The 25,218-nt window shown below is 39.9% G+C and overlaps 1 protein-coding gene and 1 long non-coding RNA gene across 2 annotated transcripts in view; one reads left to right on the forward strand and one right to left on the reverse strand.

Annotated features, from left to right (window-relative positions):
• Positions 1-759: 759 nt before the first annotated feature.
• Positions 760-2,976, forward strand: LOC124282273. The gene is made up of 2 exons (XR_006900114.1): positions 760-1,452; positions 1,501-2,976. It is a non-coding gene; the product is annotated as an uncharacterized LOC124282273 (long non-coding RNA).
• An 8,641-nt stretch (positions 2,977-11,617) lies between these two features.
• Positions 11,618-25,218, reverse strand: part of LOC124282274 (fas-binding factor 1-like) — a 32,532-nt gene continuing 18,931 nt past the window's right edge. Inside the window, 17 exon segments of the mRNA XM_046718227.1 lie at positions 11,618-12,531; positions 13,986-14,167; positions 14,607-14,724; positions 15,106-15,243; positions 15,780-15,998; positions 16,148-16,291; positions 17,802-17,924; positions 18,608-18,726; positions 19,138-19,277; positions 20,107-20,214; positions 20,323-20,481; positions 20,640-20,687; positions 21,146-21,246; positions 21,530-21,649; positions 22,939-23,139; positions 23,403-23,605; positions 24,868-24,953. Of these exon segments, the coding sequence (XP_046574183.1) occupies positions 12,451-12,531; positions 13,986-14,167; positions 14,607-14,724; positions 15,106-15,243; positions 15,780-15,998; positions 16,148-16,291; positions 17,802-17,924; positions 18,608-18,726; positions 19,138-19,277; positions 20,107-20,214; positions 20,323-20,481; positions 20,640-20,687; positions 21,146-21,246; positions 21,530-21,649; positions 22,939-23,139; positions 23,403-23,605; positions 24,868-24,953 (2,290 nt within the window). The 3' untranslated portion in view covers positions 11,618-12,450.

Raw genomic sequence — 25,218 nt, forward strand, 5'->3', positions numbered from 1 at the left:
TGAGAGAGGTGAAAAATGGCATACACTCTGTGGTAGAGGAATGGATGTGAAACTGCTTATATTTAAGACATTTAGGAGAAAAGTAAAGTCATGGTCATAAATCATACATTATGCATGGTATACAAATTATATGGTTATGCTCAGGTACTACAATCTGGTTGAAATATATTAGGGAACAATCTCTTGATATTCAGGAGCTGAGGGTCTGGAATTGTATGAGAGAGAAAAATGTCCCAGAATATTCTTAAAAGAAATAATAATGCTTCACACTGTTACCCCAAAAAAATAATTCTGTCACAAATATCCCATTGTTTTAAGGCGTCTTTGTGAACAAACGTTTAGGTTCTTAGTTATCATGCGTAAAACATCAGGTTTTGTATCTGCAGCTGAAGAATATTTCATCTCATAAAATTCCTAGGCAGCCCCAGAATATCAAATGGTCATCCTTTTTATAGCACTCACATGTGACTATGATAAGATGGTGCAAGTGTGTATGGGTAACCTCATATTATAATGAACAACAGGATCGGGTGGTCAGACTCGCTGACTTGGTGGACACATGTCATAGTATCCCAATTTTGTAGATTGATGCTCATGCTGTTTGGTCACTTGAATGTCTGGTCCAGACTCGATTATCTACAGACTGCTGCCATATAGCTGGAATATTGCTGAGTGCAGCATAAAACTAAAATCACTCACTCACTCAAGCTGTTGATCACTGGATTGTCTGGTCCAGACTCAATTAGTTAGACTGCTGCCATATAGCTGGAATATTGCTGAGTGCAGGGTATAATTAAACTCACTATAATGAACAAATATTGAAATATTGTTCAATTTGCCTTCTCCATTGGATGACATTTGCTTGAAAAGTATATGGCATGCCAGCCTTATTTTCAAAGACAGTCTACTGCACTGTTATGATTGGAGATCTCACCGACTTGTTTTGCTCAATGATTGTTCCTAGTTGCTTGTGCCTGAGACTGATGTTTGTGTGTGATGTATAACTTATTTGTTACAGCTTGTAAGGTCAGTCTTCAGAAACAGTTTTGGTCAGTGTTGATGTTTTTGTTTAGTTGGTTGATATTCTGTTGTATTACTTGAGTTGTTATGTTTAGTATTGGCATCCGTGTATATAAAGTGATATGGAAGAACACTAGTAGCTGATTGCAGGTGTTGAAGAGGAGTTTTCTCACCTCTTATACTTTCAATCACAAGGTTGCTGAATTGGTCACACAAAATTCAATAGAGAAAAAACAGTGTTGTTTTATAAACTACCATTTAATATGAGTTTGAAGTTTCATGTTTACCCTAGGGTAAGAAGGTGTGGCCTGACAGAGAAAAGGTCTCGCAGGGAAGGCCTTGTAGAGAAGGTCTGGTATAGTCAGAAGGCCTGTTAGAGTATACCTGTTGAAGTCAGACGGCCTGGTAAAGTCAGACCGCCTGACAGAGAAGGTCTGGTAGTCAGACGGCCTGGTAAAGTCAGAAGGCCTGGTAGATAAGGTCTGGTAAAGTCAGAAGGCCTGGTAGAGATGGCCTGGTAAAGTCAGACAGCTTGTTAGAGAATGCCTGGCAAAGTCAGGAGGCCTGGTAAAGTCAGAAGGCCTGGTAGAGATGGCCTGGTAAAGTCAGATGGCTTGTTAGAGAATGACTCGCAAAGTCAGGAGGCCTGGTAAAGTCAGAAGGCCTGGTAGAGAAGGTCTGGTAATGTCAGAAGGCCGGGTAGAGAAGGCCTGGTATAGTCAAAAGGGCTGGTAGAGGAGAATACCTGGCAAACAGTGAAGGCCTGGGCCCAGTTCCACAAAGTGATGTTAGTGGTAAGGTGACCAAAGCTCCCATACCTCAACACAGACTTATGATCATGGTAGCACTAAGATTGCTTTGTGGAACAGGGCCCTGGTCATTATGGAGTAGCCCAGGCATATGTTGAGAAGGATTGGTAAACAGCCCACAGTGTTTGCCACAATCTGAGTGATTCAAGAACTTTACTTCTTACCGCCGCCATTTTGCAGAGTGTGGCGTAAAACAACAAACCAACAACCACAGATATAGCTCGGTAATCTTCATGCACTGAATCCCAGGTGTAACATAATGGGGATACAGTGACACAAACATGTCATGATTCTATACTGGTGTGACATATGTGACCGATTTCGCTTTCATTGATTTTATATAATTGTCATAATCAGGCAGAATAGTATGTTAGTTATCCTGAACTAATCAATACTACTAGCAAACAGGAATAAAAACATATGGCTTCACAAATTCATTTACGTCAAGCCTGATTGTGTCTTCACAATCCAAAATATTTTTCAAATATATTTTCTGAACAGAGTTCCACCATGTCACCTTCGCTCATTATTAACATTATTAAAAGGAACCCATTTATACTCTTTCCTCCAATATCATCTGAAACTGAAATAGCAGATGTTCTTCAAATGTTCACAGTGAAATGAACACCACTTGTCGTGCAAGATAGGCAGGTCTTGTACAGAGTTTAGAAGGGGACAGTGGCGTAGCTTAGTGGTTAAAGTGTTCGCTCGTCGAGCCCAAGTCTTGATTCCCCACATGGGTCAAATTTGTGAAGGCCATTTCTGGCGTCCCCTGCCATGATTTAGCTGGAATATTGCTAAAATCATACTAAAAAGTCAAAGTTCACAAACCTTGATCAGTACATAGATGATATATATATACAAATGCTATCTTAACACCTGACTTATTCAAATGCCAGAAAGTATAACTATAGAACAATTGTCCAGCCATGTCTGACTGGTCCATTTTGAGAATGTGATTGGCTCGGATTTATACAAATAGTCAAATGGATAAGATATTTTTAAACTGTCAGATCTCTTCATGGTATAGAAAAATGCAGATATATTTCTTTCAAAGATATTTTTAGTATAAGAGAAGGAGGCAGACAAAAGCGTTTTAAATGTTCTGTGAAGTAAATTCCTGAAATCAAATTAACAAATATACAGATTAAAAATTGTAAATGAACATTTATTCAAATCTCTTTGGATTTATATTTTTAGTTTTGTTAAAGCTGGGTTTAGATTGTCAATATAATACAACTATTAAAAAAGCTGTGAAGCTTTGCCTGTAACCTATTATCCAAACTATGACATTGAAATCCTCTTCATATAATATATTATATACATTCATGATACAAGACCAAGACTATAATATACACTGACCACATACTAGACATTAGTGGTTCTTCAATGTGAAAAGTTTTAACGTTCATTCATCTAAACTATGACTTCTGCCATTTCCATTGTATTTCATCCTGCTCATGTGGTATGTATAATGAAATTATTTTTTCACTTTGTACACAGATTTATTTACAAAACTTTATTCTTAATTTAGGCCAGACCAATTTTATTTCTTGTTTTACGGATTTTTTTTCCTCAGAAAACCTAAAGGCAGGAGGGAAAGAAAATAAAAATAAAATCACCAGTCCAAGTAATATTCCTTCTAACTTCTCAAAGTATTTTAAAGTATGAAGTGTGTATGGGGCAAAAAACAACCTTAAAAAGATTTTCTTTTAAGTTTACATTTTGGCCAATAAAAACATTAGGATTTTATTTTTTAAGTGGGGAAAATGTTTTTTTTCTAATTCTTGAAAAAATACGACCGGCAGATCTGTAAAACAAGAAATAAAATTGGTCTGGCCTTATTTAGACTATAATTAGCTGTAGTAAATATATGGTAATGGCTTCATTGTGTTCAGTCATGTTGATTTTGTGTGATTTGGTTTAATAAAGAATCTACTTGATATTTGAGTGTTGTTTTATGTTCATACCTGCTGTGAAACGATACTACAAACTCCATGATATAATGTGTTTGTGAAACAAGCCCTGAACAAGCAATGAATTTTACAGACCTGGGGCGGTGGGGTAGCCTAGTGGTTAAAGCGTTTGCTTCGTCACGCTGAAGACCCGGGTTGAAGCCCATTTCTGGTGTCCTCCACCATGATATTGCTGAAATATTGCTAAAAGCGGTAAAACCATACTCACTCACTACACAGACCTGGTACAGTTACAGGGTTTGTTGTTCTTTGACAGAGGAAATGTGGGACCAAGTCACTTGAATGGGTCAGTTAGGTGACCCCAGAATGCTAGTCAGTCACGTTCACGTCCAGACATACACCTGGCCACTGTGTAGACTAATTCAAGCAACAGGTGAGTAATTTTATTACCTTCAACAGGGAATTTTTACAGAAACGTAGAAGTTATAACAGACCATGAGAACTTCACTGACAAGCAGTTTGGCAAAAGTGTTAAGCTCATGCCGTGCGAAGACCGGGTTCAATTCCCCACATGGGCACAATGTGTGAAGCCCATTTCTGGTGTCTCCCGCCGTGATATTGCTGAAATATTGCTAAAATTGGCATAAAACCATACTCACCCACACACTCAAGAAACGTTACCAACAATTGTTTCATGTAAAACATGTTTATTACCCAGTAGATATGCACCAGTAAGGTCACAGACGGTTTGACATTTTATAAAGATGATATGCTTTTACATATAACAACTGTCCTCCTTGGCATACATCACTGCATAAAGACTACCACTAGCAAATACATCATGTTACCAAAGGACACATCAGGATGTGAATCACAACATTTCTGACAACTTAGTGACAAGTATACTGCATTGGACGGAGGATCACACATGTACCACATCCAATATACATGTATGTATACTAAGAAGCAAAAGTAACCTATTAGTCGGATTAATAATATAATAATATTCACGTTTTAAACTCCAACCCCTTTTACCACCTCAGCTGTGTCATGTTGAGAAAACAATTGTCTGGACAGCGGTCAGTTGTTTGATCCCCTGGCCTCGTCGTATCAACAGAATGTGAGTGAGTTTAGTTTTACACCGCACTCAGCAATATTCCAGCAATATGGCAGCAGTCTGTAAACAATCGAGTCTGGACCAGACAATCCAGTGATTGCATCAATCTATGTAATTGGTATATGATGACATGTGTCAACCAAGTCAGCGAGCCTGACCACCTGATCCTGTTAGTTGCCTACTACGACAAGCATGGGTTACTGAAGATCAATTCTAACCCGGATCTTCATGGTTCAACAATGTAAAAGATGCCGCTTGGCATTTAGGTGACAAAACTGGTCAGCATCAAGTCAGAGCATGTCTGAAGAGGAAATACATGATAAACTATGCCATGATATCTCGGTATGATTAATGTAAGCACTACAGATCCAGCATAGAAGTCCAGACTGGTACAAGATAATAGATATGTGCATGTACATTGCTATATGTGTGGAATAGAATGTGAGGATTACCCACACATCGGAACTCCTGATGTTTAAAGATATTGAGTGTACTGTTTAACTTGACTAAAGATGGCTTTCTAGATTTTAAACAAATAAAATTACAATTCAAAATCTGCTCTTTACAATAGATGTGAAATGTCGGATTATTTTTCATTTCTGTCAAAGAAGTACAGCTGGTGTGACTTACTTTTTGACCTCCAGCGTATGAAACCAACACTGAACTGACCTGGTTTGTCTAAACACGTGGTTTGATGAGTGCACAGAAGCTTGATTAATCTGTCAATTTTACAAATAAAGTAAATACATATCATTAATGTTCTGTAATCAGTGAATTCATATAATCAGACGTAATGTGGATGTATAGGAAGTCCCTACTGGCAGGACACACTCATGTAAGTATATACCAGAGAAACTTAGGGAAAATGATTTTTCAAGGCTTAGGGACCGATGAGGATGATTTTATGGCTAGGGGGATGATGATGATTTTTATGGAGAAGCATGCACAAAATGAATGAAATAAATAAATATAAAAATAATAATATTTTTATTTACAAAATAAGTGACCCCTGCATCCCATGTACAAAATCAATGCCTCCCCCTTCCCTTCCCATAATTTCTAAGCATAATTTACACATATTTTTATGTACAAAATTGTTGATCCCCCCTAGTACGTGTGTACAAAATTGATAACCCCCACTAGCTGCCCAGAACAAAATGGGTGACCCCACCCTTAAAATCATCATCACACACACACACACACACACTCACACACACACCAACCCAGCCCAGCCATAACTTATGAACGGTCCCTTAATTTGGGATGTACTAGTGAAAGACTATCTTGAAGTGCATCTGACCCAAAGTAAGGTTCAGAGCCAAAACTTCGATTGACTCTCGAACTGAGGATTAAATTGAGACATTTCATGGCTAGATATCTATCTGGTGTTTAATGAGCCACACCATCAGGATGTCACCCAACAACCCACACCTGATCCACTAAGTCCTGCAGCATGTATTGCTGGGGGCTATTCTAACCCGGACTTCCCACAGGGACTTGGTACATTGTAACCATGCCATAACACACTTGAATGCATAGTGAACTCTTTTTTGAACAGATTTTGAAGTTTATAAATCACACAGATTCTAAAATACCTATCTTAGCAAAAGCTAAGAATATACTGAGTGAATAAGTATGGTTTTATGCCGCTTTTAGCAATATTCCAACAATATCACGGCAGGGGACACCAGAAATAGGCTTCACACATGTGGGCATTCGAACCTGGGTCTTCAGCGTGACGAGCGAACGCTTCTGAATATACTGAACAAGACATCCTCAACACATCGACTTCTGAAAGTGTCTGTGCTACCAGTGTCATTTAATCAACTTGACACCTGCCAAGCAAGCTCTATGGAACATCACTGTTCAGATGACAAGAAGAAACTCTTTCATACAATTCACAGGATATCGCGATTGTGAGGAACAGTACACTGAGGAAGACTACACTAACCACATGTTATTCCCAAGGAAAATTATTTATCTCCTGCAGCTTGGTAAAAATTAACCATTGGTTTCTACCAGGAAACTGGTTGGACACAAACTTCCTGATTGAAATCAATAGCTTTATCCAGATAGTGATGTTACTGTGTTACCATGGATACTACAACAGGACATGCTGATGTATGTTTCAGTACAGGAAAAAAGACTCCTTCCTTGTATGCTGTTTCCTGTCTCAATAATAATTCATAGGACAAGTCATGCACAAAATCACATCGTGAGTGTTCATTAACATTTGGTGGGCATTTTCAAACCTTTGGACCAATTAATGCAGATATTTCCTTTTGAACAAAAATACAACTTTTCATACCGGCAAAATGCATCTTCCCTGTATTGCATGTGTGTTGTGGAGTTTACATACCAAAAAGAAGTTAATTTGTCATGACATATCCACCATAGCTATGAGTGATGGTATGGTTTCCAGTAATATCATAATAAGTCATCTTCTAGTAATATTCCAGCAATATCACGGCAGGAGACACCAGAAATGGGTTATTCACACATTGTACCCATTTTTGTGGGGGCAAACCACCATAGCATTATGCATGTTCTGTAAGTCTTGTTGCCAAACACGGTCACCCATGTGTCGAGCTCGACGTTGCTTAACTTCAACTGAGACCTAGTGGTTACAACATAATGGCAAGCAGAAATGGGCTTCACACATTGTACCCTTGAAGACCATAGTTATGTGTTCTGATTCTCCATATGGGTACAAGATGTGAAGCCCATTTCTGGTGTCCCCCGCCATGATATTGCTGGAATATTGCTATTAGTGACGTAAAACCATACTCACTCATTTGTTTGTGTCCTTAATCAGGATTTTCACATTTACTTATAACTTTAAGAAATTACATAGAATATCTTCTAAATTCCATTGCTACATCTGTGAAGGGAAGCTGATCTGTAATATGAGTCATGGAAATTTGACAAATTTGTTTCAATGGCAATGATGTGAGGGAACGTTGTGATATAACACAGCTTCAAAGAACTGCTTATTCCAATTATTTAACTAATCACAAGCAGAAATCTGCATCAGCTCACCAAGATGCAATCAAGAGAATTAATACAACCACTGAGCATTTCCAGTTTAAGTCATAACTTTGCATAAATACACTAAAACAGGGGCGGTGGGGTAGCGTAGTGGTTAAGGTGTTCGCTCGTCACGCTGAAGACCCGGGTTCGAGTCCCCACGTGGGTACAATGTGTGAAGCCCATTTCTGGTGTCCCCACCATGATATTACTGGAATAGTGCTAAAAGCGGCATAAAACCAAACTCACTCACTCACTCACTATAAAAAACCTGTTCACTGATGCTGAAGATTATTTATTATTTATCATCAAGACTTTGGTTATATCACAGTACCACTGAGTGACTGATGAACTGATTCCCATATGCCTCTTTACCATGACATTCAGAACATCAGGGTTATTTTTTTACACAAAAACCCAATACAGTCAGCCTCATAGGTTAGGATTGACAAAGCTGATACTAACAATGCTAAAATCATGTATAAGTTGATATAAATACTTGAATTAATATGACACAGTACATATTACAACAATGTAAAACAATTATTTAATGAATGATATGGAATCATGTTCTCATGATAACACCAAGGCACAACACACACTCCTTCCATGTAAAGGTAATAAAATATCACAGACAGTTAGGAAGGCAAATAAAACATGTTGAGCAATATACATCTCAATGTATAAAAACACTTTGATCATCACCTTACATTCAGATCAAACATCTGTCACGATAATATTAATACCCCTTGCAACATGTACAACCCATTGTTGATTTTATAGCATAATGTGATCACAATATTGGCTTTTGGCCACTTTTTAAGAAAGTAGTCCATAAGCGGATAATACTGATAGGAGCAGTGTCAGACACGATTGGTCACATCAAACTCATTCACAGCTCAAGAGACTGAATTTTGGATGAAAACAATTTGTCCCTCTAAGTTGTCACTATAGTCTGTTTGCAGTGAAAACGTACCGATGAATTTCACTTTAAACAAAAAAGTAAATCACATAAAGTGAAATTAAGATTGTGAATCCTCATGATTTTACCTTGCCAATTGAACTTTTAAATCTCAGAATTTTATTCAACTTATGATAAAAGTTGTTTAACAAACGATCATAGTTTCATATCGCTATACAAGGGGGTATGCACATTAAATGAAACCCCGAGAACAAGAAGGGTTGGTTTCTACAGTAGTCTAAGTTATCGCTCATCACACGAAACGATCATAGTTTCAAATTGCTATTATTGGTTTGTATTACAAGGTAAATACAGTAGTTGGAACAGCGAAACAAATGCATGTGTGGTACGTGATGAGCGATAACTTAGACTACTGTAGAAACCAACCCTTCTTGTTCTCGGGGTTTCATTTAATGTGCATACCCCCTTGTATAGTGATATGAAACTATGATCGTTTGTTAAACAACTTTTATCATAAGTTGAATAAAATTCTGAGATTTAAAAGCTCAATTGGCAAGGTAAAATCATGAGGATTCGCAATCTTAATTTCACTTCATGTGATTTACTTTTTTGTTGAAAGTGAAATTCATCGGTACATTTTCACTGCAAACAGACTATAGTATCTGACAAAATGACAGGTGGCCATGTCTGTCCATGTACTAGAATAGTAGTTATTAATATTTGAACACACAAATCTAATTAACCATCAGACATTATCTATGGTTTGGTCACCTGTCAGACAGCAGTGTTTGTAAATTAAGGGTTGAGGATTTCTGCTTGAGTGTTTGAATCTATGCACCCCTCAAGATATTTACCATCTTGGTGAAACGCAAAGATGGCGATGGTGCTGACAAGTCTAGTACCCAAGGGACATAACTCTGCATAGTGAATTGTGTCTGCAGATGAGATCTAACGAGCTGCATCAACATTGTCTTAATTGTGTCACATATCACTGAAAGGAACACAATGGGTTTGACAGGCAGCAAACAATATTTTCTGTGTCTACTACTATGGTCTGTAGTCAAACACCGAAACTGAAATATGACAGAAACAGTTCATGGATGAATCTTACACAACAGTTTGATACAAATGATCTTGGAATAAGATGACATCTTGTATAGATAATGATAAGTAGATGTCAGCAACAAAATGTGCGGTTACCTGATTTTCATACATTATTTCATCAAATATGTGTACAGATTAGAGATATGGTAACGCAGACTGACAGACAATGGTTGAATCATGGGAAACACTGAGTTTCGGATGATTAGTAGTGAACTTGATTTCTTTAAATATAAATAGCAACATATTTCATGAACGTACTGCTTCATGCCATGATTAGCATGGAAACACATGGGATCACAGGTCCAAGACAACGAAAGACAACGAAAGGAGGATCACGAACAGAGAAAGGTAGAACTGGTCACTGTTTGTTACAGCGTACTTCGTTGTGCTTCAGTGTGAAACTGTACTGACATGAATGATCTATATGTAATTTGAAGTAACTCGACATTTAATTATATCTGCAAACTGTTGTGCTAATAAACCAACAAATATCATGGATATCAAGTCTTTCAACTACATGAAATGTACACTATCTTCATCATATCAGTGCAAATTTATGTGACATCTGTTGAAACCTCCAGTCTGACATTATTCGTATTTACTTAGAAGGGAAACTTACATTAAAGGTCACATGCAACCAAAAATCAAACATAATTAAAACACAATTATCACTTCTTCATGACATATAATATGCATTGCTGATTATGAAAAAACAAATAAACAAAATTATAAAGTATAATCGCAAATCAAAAGTGCAATATTTTGTACTTGGGTTTACCTCCCTCGAAGCGAAGCAGCCGGGATACGAACCCAGTCAGGCGGGTGGGTGTGCACTCAAGTGTAACGGCTGGTTCATTAGCAGAATGCCGCCTTCGCGGCTCATTGTGTGTGTATATATAGAGAAAGTTGGGTTTTGTAAATACATGCTCATTTTTTGTGTATAACATTTTGCAATCAACAGACATCATAACATGTCATGTGTTCAAGTATCACACCTGCCATGTCTGTGTAATTACATAATGTGACAGAGACCGAACTTCGGGCCATAAATCAATGCGTTTTGTTTATGGTGTATAGCCTGATTGGTGTTAAGTTCAAATTGCATGTGGTCAGTGATCGCAGTTGTGTATTGAATATTGTCATTAGCAGACAGGCAGGCAGACACACAGGTGTCAATAAAACAAGACATTGAGTTTTGTCTGTGACAGCGACATATCTATATCACAGTTAGAAATTGTGTCAACTCTAAATAATGACATTGCTTTTAAGTATCGAACTGAGAAAGTGACTCGGTAAGAAGAGCGTGTGGTGAAATAGACAAATGAAATTATATAAACAGTTTATTTACTGTCATAACATACAAAAGCTTCGCCTGTGAGATATCAACAAAACATTATGAAAATAGCTCACACCAAAGCCTTCACCGGTATTCACCAGACAGCCCAGCTTCCAAGTTGCGCGAACCTATTTCACTGCGCCGCGTGCTATGGCGCAGCCCAGGTGTTGAAACCCGTATTCCCCAGAAAAGTCTGGGGAAAATTAGTGAAAGCGTTTGAACTCCGATTTGCGTTTTTTTTCATCGGCGTTATTTTTCAACTTTATAAGTTGAATTTGCATTTTGGCGATTTGTTTTGGTAAGTCCATACCGCGAAGGTATCAGAATCTGCAAAGTTGTGTTTTTCGTTGCATGTGACCTTTAATAGATATGTCCAGTTGCCTCTTGCACATGATCATCACTGTTGCTATCTATGTCTTTAGTTACTAAACATAGAGGACAGCTACAGGACGGATACAGTGATACATACAGGCGATACATAACTAGTACAGGATGGATACATGATACATACAGGCGATACATAACTACTACAGGACAGATACATGATACATACAGGCGATACATAACTACTACAGGACGGATACATGATACATACAGGCGATACATAACTACTACAGGACAGATATGGATACATGATAACTATACAGGTGATACATGATACATACCACATACATGGATACCACATGATGATACATGATACAGGACGGATACATGGCTACAGTACAAGGGCTTCACAGCACATAGGTTGAGTAGTACAATCAATCCAGTGTATGCATACCAGCTAGGGTCTCTTATGACCTCCCATTCTGACCTCCTATTTTGACCTCCAAGTTCAGGTGTCATCTACTTTAGCTATGTAACTATCATAATCTCCATGACATGATAATACAGTATGTTAATGTGTTATGTCATAATCATGGCTACTATCAATCTGCAGATCAATCTTCAGATCTAGGGTCTGTTGTCAAATCTATTTTCTGTCTACACTATCTGCTGATGTCTCTCTGGGCCCACCAACTACTGCTGTGTGCCATGTTCCATACATTCATCTCCAATGAACTGACAACACTTGATTCACACTATAGGATGGATTATGATGAAAAATGCAAGCACTTCATGCTAATCTGATAGTCGCTGACTGCAGACATCATTCCCTCATTGTTACTTCATCAGTAATTCGCTGAATGATCAACCTGAGGTCAGATCTTCTGTGAGCCATGATATGGAGAATGTTTCAGTGTCTCTAAGAAAATACTTTCCTCTTCTAAGTACTCCTTGTCCTGGAATGAAAATCATATACAATATAAATGAGAAGTTATTCCAGTTACAATTAAATCCAGAAAATAATCCCCCAAACAGCACCAACCCAACAATACATAATCATCCCAAACATAACTCCTGTCTTGATCTATATAACCTTTCCAAAATACACGCCCAAGATTTGAACTTTCCTGAATTTAAATTCAAAACTAAAAAGGTTTTTGTATAGTATGACCAGAAATTATTGAGAATTTTAGGAATATGTTTAATTGGATTTCTAGTATAGACAACCTTGACCAGCTATCAAGTGCTTGGTTTCATTCAAGAGAGACAACTCCATTAATCCTTTTTTCATTAGTTTGTGAAGAGTTAGCCCCCTTTGTTTACTTGCTAGCAGACGACATTTTCAGTGATCCTCAGTATGGATGATTTAGAGAAGAGGAAGTTGATTTTAGAGTATTATAACAAGGACATCAGATCAGCTAAAGTGATTTCAAGTAGAACAGGTATCCCTTTTTTCTACTGTTTTTCTTGTATCATCAATTTTCACAAATACTACATTGTAGTTATAGCCAATCCATATACAGCGTAATTTTGAAGAATAGGACCTAAATAAAAAAGGACATAATGCCGTATATGGGACTCCAGTGCTCGTCCAACCATCAGCTTGGGCAAAAAGGGAGAGTGACAAGTAAGGCAGGTCACCTGACTGTTTGCGCGGGAAAAGGGCAAAAGGGAGGCAACTCCTGGGTGAGTGTATTTTTACGTCCGCTTCGGGAACTTCAAGGGATTCAAGTGTTCCACTACCATTGGCAAGGGAAAGGGAGATAAGCAAAAAGGTCATGAGTCAGGATAAGTAAAAATGATGATTTATGTCATTGGTAATTAATTAAAACCAACTTTTCAATGTTTTCACAATAAAGTTTCTTGTTACAGTGACCTTCATAAGGACATAAAGATTATTACTTGTTGAACAGTGTTACAAATATACAACATACAACCATACTGAAAGTACTTTCTGAATGAAGGAAACTATTTCAGGAGTCATTCATTAGTGAATGACCTTCAAAGAAATCTTGGCATCTGACACAACAAGAAATCATAACTGATCGGAAACTGCTTTGATTTTGCACAAAATTAATACAAAACATCTTGACATTAGAGCCATGTTTCATGTGACCTCTAGGGACCTTCACCTTAAATAGGTCACTTAAGTTGATGCAAGTGATGAAATCAATGTGATCAAGTGAGGGAATATTCTGCAAGGGTGCACTGAAGATATAACATCCAAGAAATCTCAAGCAAAATGTCAAAAGTGTGTAGTTGAGAAAACCAATCATGGCAGTTTTGGAGGTCAACTTTGGGCAAATACAGTTAGCACCACCATTACAATATGAGGCTTAGTAAAAACAGGCACTACATAGTTGTGTCACAGTGTGTCATTGTGTCAATAAAAAACCCCTCACTAACTCACCTTCAAGGCTTCAATCTTCCACAGTCGCACTGATCGGTCTGCTGCTATCGATGATGTTATGGACTCAATGGCGTTGAAGGACAAATTCATACTAGAATTACCATGATATATCATGTTCCCAGCATGCATTGGAGTTCGCATACCATTGACAGGCGACATCGGTCCTGCCGTCGTCATGGGCACTGAAACAACACACACAGAAGAGTGAGGACAGCAACATAATATATCTTGTAGCTAAAGGAAACGTTAGTTATGCAACCAATCAGGGCAGACATTATGACCCATAAAAATTATGATCCCATAGGAGAGGAAATCAGTCTTTGCCCAAAACATCAGCCCAGTTTGGCTACAACTGTCATTTTTTAAAGATTTCAGTGGGATATTTAGACTGTCACCAGCTGAAGTAATTCTTTTAAGCTAAGGATGTATAGTGAAACCTTGATAGTGCAGACCCTGTTAATCCAGAACACACACCTTCTGTACAGGTACTGCAGAGAATGTATGCAAAGAGACAATACTTTAAAATCATAATTTGTTAGTATGTCAGTCTCAACAACTTCAGTCTGAATGATTCCAGATTACCAGGGTTTCAGTATATTTGAGATGAGAGTTTCCACGTACTGTGTGCTGGAACAATGTTGGAGTCCCCAGGTCTCAGTGGGGTCCGACAGTTCGTACACAGGGAGGAGTTCTTCAGGTTTTCCACATCTTTCTTCTCCTTAGCTAGTCGCAATTTCTCCTGAAAATGTATATATTTGATACCATTGATTCTCCTACAACATATCCAATCATAAATACAAACCCAATAAATTCTCTGACCATGACTGTTAAAAAACTTGATGAGGGAGCAGGTGGGGCAGATATTAGTTCCACTGAAAAAACGTTCTACTTTTACTCAAGGGGGTCACAAGTGATGAAGCAGCACAATAAAGATGACCAAAGATAATATTAATCCAAATATCGACCGTGTCTTGTCTGATGCTGCGGCTGCTAAATGCCACTTGACTATACAGCCAGGTTATGCACTGTCACACCCAGCTATCCTCATCAGCTATCTGTACAAGCATGGGTAACTGGGTACAACTCCTAGCCTCTTGCAGTGTCTGGCTTCGTGCACTACCTCAGAGATGTGTTCCTCCATGTTCCTAATGTTCTGGTGCTGTTTATGTATCTCCTCCAGACGCTGGTTGTGTTGGGACTCTATCTGTCTCGCCTCCAACAGCGACTTCTCGCCATCTCGATGAGAGCGTGATGCCAGCTGAAAGCATGGGCAGGTCTTTAGTTTCAAATTCTATTAGTTATGAAAAGAATTCTGTTAAAACACAAGCTATCACATAAAGCTTTAAGTATGGAACAACATTCTCATCCGCCTTAAGATTAAGTGGTGGCGTGTGGTCCTGTGCACAGAGCTCAGGTCACGAATCAGTTGAAGTTAAGCAACGTCGAGCTCAGACAGTCCTTGGATGGGTGACCGTGTTTGGCAGCTTGACTACTGAGTGTTTCTAGGACTTCAGTCCTGCCCCACAACGAAGCACATGTGATACATGTGGTCTCACCATTGGCAAGTGAGTTTGTTCAAAATTGCCTCTGTTCACCCAGCAGAAAATGGGTACCCGGTTGGATAAAGTCATGTGACTGTAACCTTCTAGCAGCTTTGGTTATCCACGGTAATAATAATCAGATTCTGATTAAGCGCCACGAGCAATCACTTGGTGTTTGGAGACTGTGCGCTGTAGAAGATGACTTATTATTATTGCTAAAATTTTCAGAATGAAACCATCCAACCAGTCTTACCTCGCTCATGGAGTCGACTTCTGCAGACTTCTGTTTCACCTGTATGGCCAGGTCAGACAGTCTGTCCTTCTCTGCATCAATCTTAGCCTTCTCTCTCTCCAGCCGTGTTCGTTCTGCATCCATTCTGTCTTCTTCTCTGTGCAGTTCCTGTAATCTCTGAGATGACTTGGACCGCTCCTCTGCTATGGACTTCACCAAGACGTCATACTCAGCCTCAGCCTAGAAAACATAACAGGTGATGTAACATAAAAATGCTAAACACTTGCTATCCTGTTCTTGATAATGAAAATCCCATGGATAACAACAGCAACATGAATACACAGATTTATGGTGGGAAATGAGAAATATTAGCATGGTATTTCTCTGACCTGAGCAGCTTTGATGGAGTCACTGTTCATCCTCTCTCTCATCATCTTCTGATCAATGTTAAACTTGGTCCTCTCCTCAGCCAGAGCCCGCCTCTCCTCATTGATTTGGTTCATAGATGACCTCTGTTCCTCCAGGAAGGCAGACTGTCATGGAATTAGGAAATATGTTTTCTACATCATAGATTTGTCTATATTCACACAGGGATTTTATATAAAGTGACCTGACACAACACATTGAGCAGTCACCTTCAGTGTGTTCATTGATTGCTAGATTATACAACACAAACTGCCCAAACCATGTTGTGTCTTCATACAAAATATCTACTGATTATCATAGTAAACGGCATCTTCCAACAGAAAGTCTGCCTCACCCTGACTGAGACAAGGTCTGCCTCACCCTGGCCCTCTCTACCTGACACAAGGCAGCCTCACCCTGATCCTCTCTACCTGACACAAGGCAGCCTCACCCTGATGCTCTCTACCTGACACAAGGTCAGCCTCACCCTGGCCCTCTACCTGACACAAGGTCTGCCTCACCCTGGCCCTCTACCTGACACAAGGCAGCCTCACCCTGGCCCTCTCTACCTGACACAAGGTCAGCCTCACCCTGGCCCTCTACATGACACTAGGTCTGCCTCACCCTGGCCCTCTACCTGACACAAGGCAGCCTCACCCTGGCCCTCTCTACCTGACACAAGGTCAGCCTCACCCTGGCCCTCTACATGACACTAGGTCTGCCTCACCCTGGCCCTCTACCTGACACAAGGCAGCCTCACCCTGGCCCTCTCTACCTGACACAAGGTCAGCCTCACCCTGGCCCTCTACATGACACTAGGTCTGCCTCACCCTGGCCCTCTACCTGATACAAGGCAGCTCCTCATCTGGCCCTTCTACCTGACAGGATGTCTGCCTCATCCACCCTGATTTTCTACTTGACACAAAGATCTGCCTCACCCTGGCTCTCTCTACCTGACACAAGATCTGCCTCACCCTGGTTTTCTACCTGACACAAGGTCAGCGTCACCCTGGCTCTCTACCTGATACAAGGTCTGCTTTACCCTGGCCCTCTCTACCTGACACAAGGTCAGCCTCACCCTGGCCCTCTACCTGACAGGATATCTGCCTCATCCTGACACAATCTGATTCACCATCCCCTTCTACAACAAATGTCTGCCTCACCCTGGTTTTCTACTTGACACAAGATCTGCCTCACCCTGGCCCTCTACCTTACGCAAGATCAGCCTCACCCTGGCCCTCTACCTGACACATGGTCTGTCTCACCGTGGCCCTCTACCTGACAGGATATCTGCCTCACCCTGAGTCTGTTTCACCATCCCCTTCCACAACAGAACGTCTGCCTCACCCTGGTTCTCTACCTGACGAAAGGCTAGCCTCACCCTGGCCCTCTACCTGACACAAGGTCAGCCTCACCCTGGCTCTCTTCCTGACACAAGGTCAGCCTCACCCTGGCCCTCTACTTGGCACAATATCTGCCTCACCCTATCCCTCTACCTGACACAAGGTCAGCCTCACCCTGGCCCTCAACTTGACACAAGATCTGCCTCACCCTATCTCTCTACCCGATAGGATATCTGCCTCACCCTGACACAGCCTGCTCCACCATCCCCTTTCTACAACAGAACATCTGCCTCACCCTGGTTCTCTCTATCATGTCCCTCTCCCGGGCCTGCTGCTCCACCCACACCCTTCGCTCCTCCTCCAGGGACTTCTGCTGAGCATCCAGACGACCATGGTCCTGTTTGACCTTCCACCGTTCCTATAGGAGGCAAGGGTCAAGAGCACAGTGATTAAGTTATTCAAACTTACACTACTAAGAGTGGTAAGGAACTCTAGGTACAGCATAATCAAACTGCAAAGGATAAATTTGTAATCATGGGATACTTCATTTCTCATCCTTATTTATTCTTGTGATTTGTTCCTGCATTGCCTGTTACTAACATAGCCCATGGACACTCATGGACAGTGATATTTATAACAAAGTCACACTTCTTCATTACAAACTTGGTTGTTTAATGTCACACTCAGTTACATTCCGTGTATGATGACTGCAGCTTGTAACAACCAAGACTGGAGCATACAATCAGGTGACTGACGTCATGAGCATCGATCTACACAACTGTGAGACGATGACATACACCAACCATGCCAGTGGGTCTGACAACTAAATCTTCTTAGCCACCTCTTATGACAAGCATGAGTTGCTGAAGACCATTTCTAACCTGGCACCAATCCGGGCTCAAACTGAACATGCCACGGTAAAATCTACCGTATGCCCACAGATGTGAGTATCTGTGTCTTGCATGTTCACTATATATTAGTTCTGTAAACATGATCAATACATGGCAACTGTCTAAGATTTAAACTGACTTCTTCCAATAAGAGTGAACCTTGAGTGACAGTCTCAGATCCTATATACAAGTGGCAGAGCCAATCACTTACCTCATCCAGCATCCTAGTCTGATCGCGGAGCTGTGACTCCATCCTGGCGATGAGATCTTCCAATCTCTTCCTCTCATTCTCATTGTCTGCCTCCTGGCGAGTGAGACGCTCCTGCAAAACTATTATCAAACACGTCTCAATACAGGTCTGCTGTTCTACTATGAGAAAGAATACACCTCCCCAATAAGTTCACAAAAACTGTATTTGGATTGATGAACAGTCAAATGCATGAATCCATGGCCTAGGAAGTTGTCTTCAGTTTAAATCTGTTGACATGGTTGATTTCAATATGCAGAAATACACCAAAATAGATGGGAAAATCCTTCATTTAAGGAGCATATATGTCATTGTTTGAAATAATCTCAGAAAGGATCTGTTGAAAATGATAGGATAGATTCATCTGCAGCATAGTTCAATGTTTAAAATAACCTCAGCAAACATGAGCCATTACTGGCCATTACTGTTTCAGGAAACATGGAAAGATACCAGGTTACTGAAGAATACTGGCAATTACATCCAAACAGACTTACTCCTGAGTTGTTCGTCCTTGGACTTGAGTGAGATCTCCCTGTCATCCAGCCCCTGACGGTGCCAGCTGTCCACCTTGAACTGCAGCTCCCCAAGGTCCTTGGCATTGTTCTGGATCTGTTCAACCACTGCAGTCAGGCTCCTGGAGACTGACACAAAGTCAAGGTGACGGGACCAACAACACAACCAGGTAGTATTTCATTCACAACATATTCCTACCTTGTAATGCAATACCCAAGTCAATGGCACCTTTTTAAATGTCTTGAGGCTGGTTGATCCAGGGTTGTTTGCATCACATTCACAGGACCAAACTATCTAATATATATGTTTGACATTCAAATACTGTATCTCATCATGTACCTGTTTCTATGGAATTGATTTAATATATTACTGTTGCTCGTCTTCTATGTTTGCCTTTATAGCTGTAGGATCAGACATCACTGTATCTCATCATGTACCTGTCCTCTAGATTATATGACATACTGTATATCTAATATGTATTACTGTTGTTCGTCTTCTATGTTTGGGCCTTTGAGCTTCTAGCTGTAGGATCAGACATCACTGTATCTGCATCATGTACCTGTCCTCTAGATTATATGACATACTGTATATCTAATATGTATTACTGTTGCTAGTCTTCTATGTTTGGGCCTTTGAGCTTCAAGCTGTAGGATCAGACATCACTGTATCTGCATCATGTACCTGTCCTCTAGATTATATGACATACTGTATATCTAATATGTATTACTGTTGCTAGTCTTCTATGTTTGGGCCTTTGAGCTTCAAGCTGTAGGATCAGACATCACTGTATCTGCATCATGTACCTGTCCTCTAGATTATATGACATACTGTATATCTAATATGTATTACTGTTGCTAGTCTTCTATGTTTGGGCCTTTGAGCTTCAAGCTGTAGGATCAGACATCACTGTATCTGCATCATGTACCTGTCCTCTGGATTATATGACATACCTGGAAGTATCATGTGCACTGGCCACTGCTTCAATCTCCAGGTTTTTGGACTTCTTCAGCCTCTCTATCATCTCTTCTTGTTCTCTCTTTATTTCAGCAACTGATGATCTGAAAAGTGTAACAGTTACACAATTTGATATTGTCATTTTCTGTACACATCTAAATTCTAAATTTCTACCCCAATAACTGTACAGCTCTTTCAGCCTATCTCAGTACCTGTGTTGTTCCTTCAGCTTCTCCATGTCGTGGGCTCGGGCACGCTCCGCCTCCTCCAGGTTCTTGTAGTTCTGGTTTGCAATGTCTGCCTTCTCCTGCTCCATCTTCCTCACACGCTCCAGGTGGTCGGCCATCAGCTGCTCGTTCTCATTCCGCAACCTACATTCACATACAAACATACAACACACATCCAAACCAGAGTGACAACATAATATTTAAAAAGTGTTTCTGTAAGCATTGGTATCAGTGTCCCTTTCTGGAGAATCTTATGAGGCACTTATGTGAATTCATGCAACTGTGCTGAACAATGAAATTACCTCGTCTCTTTCTTGCGATTAGAATCTTCCAAAATCTGCAGTCTGTTTCTGAAAAAGGAAATACAGAATCATAGTGAGTTGGGTTTAACTCCTCTTTGAACAGTATTCCAGTTAGATAACTGTGTGTCAGTTAAATGTGCGAGGAAAGTTTGAATGGATGCATGTCTCAGGTGTTTACCACCGTGGGTATGGTGCGGACAAACCTAGAAACTGGGATTTGAACCCTTAAACTTAGGTTTCTGCAAGGGATGCGATTCGGCACAGCAAATTGCACCACGCTAGAAGACTGGACCACCTGTGCTCCCAGAGAATCAACACTAGTACTATATCAGGTTTCTTTGAATCTATACCTCAGTAAATATTTCCAGCATTCAAACCAATCTTTATACATGAAAGCAAAATAAGTTATATATATGATGTCTGAAACTAAACACACTAAATTCCCTGAAACATTTCACAAACAGCAAATGCCACGTCTTTGTGCTAATAGCAGAGATATTGCTTACTTATATGATGCTTCTATAGCTGCGATCTCCTCATCGTATCTCCTCCGTGTACTGTCCAGCAATGACTCTGCATAATGTTTCTCTATCTCAAGTTTTCGAATCTGACAAGAAAACCACATAATTTCATAATTTATCTAACATAAGAACACAATCCAATACAGACATACATTATCATTCAAAGATATCAGATCCCCTTTGAAATATTTAACAGTGAACATTTATCATCTGATGATGAACTCCAAATGAGTTTCAAATAATGTTTGTCTATAATATTGCTTTATGATTTCTACTACATCTTTTCAATATCATTGTGATTAGACATTTTGGAGACATGTCTAAAGAATGACACCAGTGCCAATCTACACTATAGTATATAAGGCTTACCCTTGATTGAGCCTCTTCTAGAGATCCAGGAAGATCATCCAGACGACCACTGATGCTGTTGTAGGACTGTGGAGTTGATGGGAAGGGTGTTGACCCCAGCACGGGAATACTAGGTGTAGTCTGAAACATGGTCCACATGAGAGATTAATGCATTACTCAAGTGCAGAAACGTTTTGAGTCGACTAATCTCTTGACATTGTTTTGATAGATTTTAGAAATATTGAATGGGCTATGTTAGTTTAGTATACAAGACCAATCAAAACTATACTTGTTGCTGCTGTTGCAGACAGTCACATGAATCATGAAAATCGTAGGACAGCACACATTTGGTTCATTTCCAATTTGTAGTCTAATAGATGATAGTAGTGTAACAAGCATTGTCACTAAGGCGAATTATCAAATCAAATGTAAAAAGTAAAGAAAGTGAAGGCTGTAGTTTAAGATGAAGTAAAATGTCAACAAAAGCATGACCAGTCAACCTGCACCTTCCCAAGATGATGCTTTATGTCAAATAGGAAGAAAATACAGTGAATTGTTTGTGAGATGTCTCGCTGACAAGGTGAACATGTAGGTTAACATGCAGGTTTTCAAAGTGTGGCTGTGATCTTGAAAAATATGTGAAGGTCACCAAAATCGACTGGGCCCTGCGTCTTCCCAAGATGAAACTTGGTGTCAAATATGGAGAAATTTCAGTGATTGGTTCTTGAGATATCTCACTGACAAGCTTAACATGCAGGTTTACATGCTGAAATCTTCAAAGTGTCTCAGTGACCTTGACAGTTATGTGAAGGTCATCAAAATCGACAGGGCCCTGCGTCTTCCTTAGATGAGTGAGTGAGTTTAGTTTTATGCCACACTCAGCAATATTCCAGCCATATGGTGGTGGTCTGTAAATAATCGAGTCTGGACCAGACAATCCAATGATCAACAACATGAGCATCGATCTGCGCAATTGGGAACCGATGACGTGTCAACCAAGTCAGCGAGCCTGACCACCCGATCCCATTAGTCGCCTCTTACGACAAGCTTTACTGAAGATCAATATTCTAACCTGGACCTTTACGGGTCCTTCCCAAGATGAAGCTTGGTGTTGAATATGAAGAAAATCCAGTGAACTGTTCTTGAGATATCTCGCTGACAAGGGTAAAACGTTAAAGTCCCCTTGTGACCTTGAAATGAATGTCAAGGTCACCAAACCTGACTGGGACCTAACTGTGATGAACATATATACCAAATATGAAAAGAATCTAGTTAACTGTTCTTAAGATATTCCAATTTGTATGGTCGTGCGTACGTAAGGACGGACAGAGCCTAATACTATATTCCCCGCTTCTCGCTAAACGCGTGGCGGGGGATAAACATGCTAAGGTTCAATTATCACTAAGACTAAGATGAATCATTCAAACTACCTGTGGGGAAGTGTGGTATTGTGACTGAAGGTCTTGCATCATCCGCTGTAGTTGAGCCTGCTGTTGTAGCAGATGTTGCTGTTGCTGGAAGTCCGGGAGATGAGGCTGGGGTTGGTGTCGTGGACTGGGCTTGGGAACCGGCTCCTCCAGGAAGTCCTGTAGGGACTGACTGTAACCTGGACCTGTGTTCACTAATGAACTCTGCCAAACAAATACTTGAAATAGTTTTCACACATTAAAAGTTCAATGAAGCAGTTGCATCAATTATCCACACATAGTTCCAGACTCCTGGAATCCAAAGTTGCTGGACTGGCCAATTTAAGCCATTTAATTTAAATATACTATCAGTATGAATATTTATTCTTAGTAACAATTAACCTTACATAATATCACTTTGATTCTAAAGTAAAATAGTAATTCAAAGTTAGGAAACTGGACAAAACAAAGACAGTCAATATATTCACCTTTCTAATGACTTCTGGTGTACGTTCTGATGTGGTCGTGTCGTGAGAGGGCCCAGTGTACTGAGTGACGTCTCTCTTGAGGGGCTGCTGCTGGTACACCTGGGACATGATCTTGGACTGACGGGGAGGCCCTGGTGTCTGACCTGTGTCCACCTCATCATCCATGTCCATCGTTCCATGTCGAGAAAATCCTGCTGCTCCTTCTGTGCATATACAGTGAAGCCCCGTTAGTCTGGACCCCGATAATCTGGATGTCTCGCTCCCGGACGATTTTAGCTTGTTACCAATCTATGCCTATTTAATTTGCCTCGATAATCCGGAAATTTGGTTTCCGGAACCGACGGTAAGTAGCTGTAACCAATCAGTAAAATAAACAGTAAATTGCTTCACAGTCCGGACGCTGTAAGTCGTGTTCACGAACCATAACAACACCTCCCGGCGATGTTTACTTAACTGGCCTCAAACAATAAACACTCGGTGTCATGGAGTTGACAAGATGAACTCTTGTTAACTTTTGAGAAATGTCAATTAAAGGTTGTTGTTTTAATTAGACATTAAAAGCTCCTGACTGAAGATGCTGTACATTTACACTTTGATTGACACTGGTTTTATAAGCTTTACATTAAATGCTTATTTGTTTTATCCAGAGTCGTGTCGTTTTTGTAATAGTAAGGGAAGCAACTCTTGCTTGAACTTGGGTCTTGATTCAGTAGTCCGGACGATTCGCAATCCGGACGAATTTGCTGAGAAACGCAACCGTCCGGATTAACGAGGCTTCACTGTAATTAGGATGAACATTTCAACTCTATCAATGACATACAGAGCTATGTTCTTTTGGCTGTGTTACATACTTACTTACAAGGTAAGAGCCTCGTACCACAAATAGATATTAGTCATAGAAACGTTGTAAGTCAGTGTTAAAGTATGGGATGATTGTCTTATAGCTAAGATTGCTTTTCTCTGACTGAGAATCAGAATCAAATACAATAGAAAGTTCACAAATTTCGTAAAACTGGTATCAAGAACAAATAAGGTATCTTATTTATCACCCAAATTTTAAATAAATTGCGTGTCATACCAGTTTTGTATATTACCATCTGATCAGAAACAACATGTGGTTTGATGCTGTATTTTTCAATATTTTTTTACACCCAAGGCATAATGGAGACTTAATTCATAACAGAATCTAACTGTCAACTAAACCTAAATTACACGTCTGCCACTTTTCTGAAGCCCTGTCTAGTAAAAGTTACTAAAACCCTGTTAAATATAATCAGTTCAACTAGTCCTAGGCCACATAATGACCCAAAATCTACTAAAAGCATGGTTAGGGGTCAAGTTTGTACAGACTAGAGACTTTGGGCACAAATTGACACGTTTCCTGGGTTTATGCCTCATTCATTGGGTCAGATAGAAGGGAATTCAATCATTCTTTTTATTTTCGTATCTAAAAGATTACACTCACTTCTGCCTTTCATGAATCCATCTTCCGGTCTTGTATCAGCCATCTGTCGTGTCTGCCTGTTGTGAGGGTCCTCCTTAGCTGATGAACTGAAGATGAATACATTGGAATAAAAACACAACAGTTTTTGATAAACAAAAAACAAACGAGGGATCAATTGATCTAAAGTGTGAAACCTAACCATGAATTCTGATCTTATAATATCAGCACTATGGCTTCAATTAGGGGTGGCTATTGAGGGGGAAACAACTTTTGCAATAGCGATAGTCTATTGCGACCAACTATTGCAATAGTTTTTTTTCCCATGAACTGTCTCATTTGAAGTCATTTCCCCAATGAATATATAGTTTATAT

This window comes from Haliotis rubra, unplaced genomic scaffold, assembly GCF_003918875.1.
Source record: "Haliotis rubra isolate DU_JTF1 unplaced genomic scaffold, ASM391887v1 Scf297, whole genome shotgun sequence".
NCBI lineage: Eukaryota > Metazoa > Mollusca > Gastropoda > Lepetellida > Haliotidae > Haliotis > Haliotis rubra.